The sequence below is a fragment of the Stegastes partitus genome, unplaced genomic scaffold (assembly GCF_000690725.1).
Source record: "Stegastes partitus isolate 25-593 unplaced genomic scaffold, Stegastes_partitus-1.0.2 Scaffold422, whole genome shotgun sequence".
Lineage (NCBI taxonomy): Eukaryota > Metazoa > Chordata > Actinopteri > Pomacentridae > Stegastes > Stegastes partitus.
Genome location: NW_007578153.1, coordinates 424,736 through 426,780, shown reverse-complemented (window position 1 = coordinate 426,780; position 2,045 = coordinate 424,736). Strand labels below are relative to the sequence as shown.

At 54.2% G+C, this 2,045-nt stretch overlaps 1 protein-coding gene across 1 annotated transcript in view; it reads right to left on the bottom strand.

Annotated features, from left to right (window-relative positions):
• LOC103360224 (zinc finger protein 708-like) overlaps nucleotides 1-1,761 on the bottom strand; it is a 5,880-nt gene extending 4,119 nt beyond the window's left edge. Inside the window, exons 1-2 of the mRNA XM_008285906.1 lie at nucleotides 1,571-1,761; nucleotides 382-586 (exon numbers count right to left, since the gene is read on the bottom strand). Of these exons, the coding sequence (XP_008284128.1) occupies nucleotides 382-586; nucleotides 1,571-1,669 (304 nt within the window). The 5' untranslated portion in view covers nucleotides 1,670-1,761. The remainder of the gene's footprint in view (nucleotides 1-381; nucleotides 587-1,570) is intronic.
• Nucleotides 1,762-2,045: the final 284 nt, after the last annotated feature.

Here is a 2,045-nt window from a genome sequence, read left to right as displayed (position 1 = left end):
ACCCTAACCCTAGAACCTGATGAACCCTAACCCTAGCTACACTGAGACTCGTCCACCTTTGCCGGACCTGATGTAGAACCTGACGAACCCTAACCTTTCAGTGTGGTGGGCTGCAGCCTGGAGCTTTATGCTGGTGGTTCCCGAGGCAAAGAAAACCGTTAGACACAGAAGAGATGATTGATTCCAGGTTATCAGTCAATGGCCAGTTTAAACCCACAACCTTCATCGAGTGAATCAGACTGAACAGAGTAAATCTGAAGCACTATGACACTGAATTCATGTGTTTGCTCAGTTTAACGAGTTCCAAATATACCTTCAAACAACATTTCTGACTCGAAACTCCGGTGATGCACCAACAGTTCACACCCTGAACAAACTCACCTGAGGGCTGGATCTGATAAAGCGTCTGCGTGCTCAGCGCTGCACAGCTCTTCTGGACCTTTGGTTTTTCGGAGTTCAGTCGTCTCAGTTTGTCTTTCAGAGCTTCGTTCTCCATCACCACCGCCATGTAAAGTTCTCTGAAGACGCTGCAGATTTTCCGTACAGCTTCTCTGGACATCACGTCCAACACGGCGTTCAGCTGATCCTGCAGGAGACACCAGGTCAGATTAGTCTGTGGTCATCTGCAGCTAAAGCGTTTCCCTCCTGTCCCAGCTGCACCACTGGTGCTATCAGGAGCAGCAGCCACCTGTGAAGGTTCGCTTTGACTCGTTCTGCTCCAACCTGCAGCTGCCTGAACGTGTCTGCACACCGATTCCACCTCTTGAGCCTTGATGAGGTGACGGACTGAGCTCACGCTGAGCCGTTAGTGTCCTTAGTCAGGGTTTGGGTTGACTGGATGCAGAATCTGGGTCACTAACGGACTCCTTGTTATCAGCCTGCATCCATCTACGGGTCACCCTAACCCAGCAACCTAAAGTTCTGATGAAAGGTCGGCTGTGCCTTCCCGAATGGTCCATTTTAATGACGGTTCTGGCCTCAGTGCTGCAAAAGTTCCACCAGAACCCTTCTGTCACCATTTAGGTGAGTTCAGTGGATCTGTCCTGTTCTCAGCTCTGAGCACAGCAGCTGTGGTCCATTTACAGAAACAGAACAACGAGAATAATAGAATCATACGAATAAGAGGATAATGATGAGGTGAAGCCGGACGGTTCTGTTCTGAGTCCAGTAGAACCTGCAGCTGAACAAGCAGTCACTTTCCTGCTTGTCTGAATGTCACATGAAACTTTCTGAGGTTTAGATCAGCAGCTGGACTCGTTTATAGTCCGTGCAGACCACGAACAGCTGAGCGTGACCGAAGCTGCTCCCCGGTCAGCACAGCGCCGCCTGCAGGCCTGGAGCCGCAGTTCGGACGAGAGGAGCCACGTCTGTCCTCTGAGCAACACTCTACAATTAATCACTAATTACACGTTTACTCAGCATGCAGCGCGTTTCTGTTTCTCAGCGACCGCGTCAGACCGCCGGTAGCCGCCGGTAGCCGCCGGTAAACTCTGCGGCGAAGGAGGAAGTGAAGGCGGATTCTCCTCCGGAGCTTTCTGCCGTCCTCCCTCCACCCTGAGCGGCTGCTCACCGTGCCGCCGTCAGTCTGCTGCAGGACGCACACCGCGGACTCCACCGCCGCCTCCATGATCAGCGCCGCCTGCGAGGAGAACGTTTTCACGGCCGCCATGTCTGTCAGGAGCCGCGGCTCCGGACCGCGCAGATTACCGGCTGCAGCGGGAACCGCAGCCGGTCAGAGAGCGCCAGAGAGCCGCTGAGTCCAACAAAGCGTCGGGATGGTTCTCTGTTGTCCTCAGGCCAACATGGCGGACGACACCGTGTTTACATCCGGGTCACCGCTGCGTAGTGACGGTCACGTTTCAGCTCTTTGTAATCATCCACCGAGCCGGTACCGGAGCCGGTTCCAGGGTCTGTAACACCGGCGGGACCGCGGACCGCTGTTTGGAACGTTTAACACAAATTCTGACTTTACAGTGTTGAGTTGAGAAGCAGCGCCGCCCCCTGTGGCCGCACAGTGGAACTGCACCGGTGGACTGCAGTTCCAC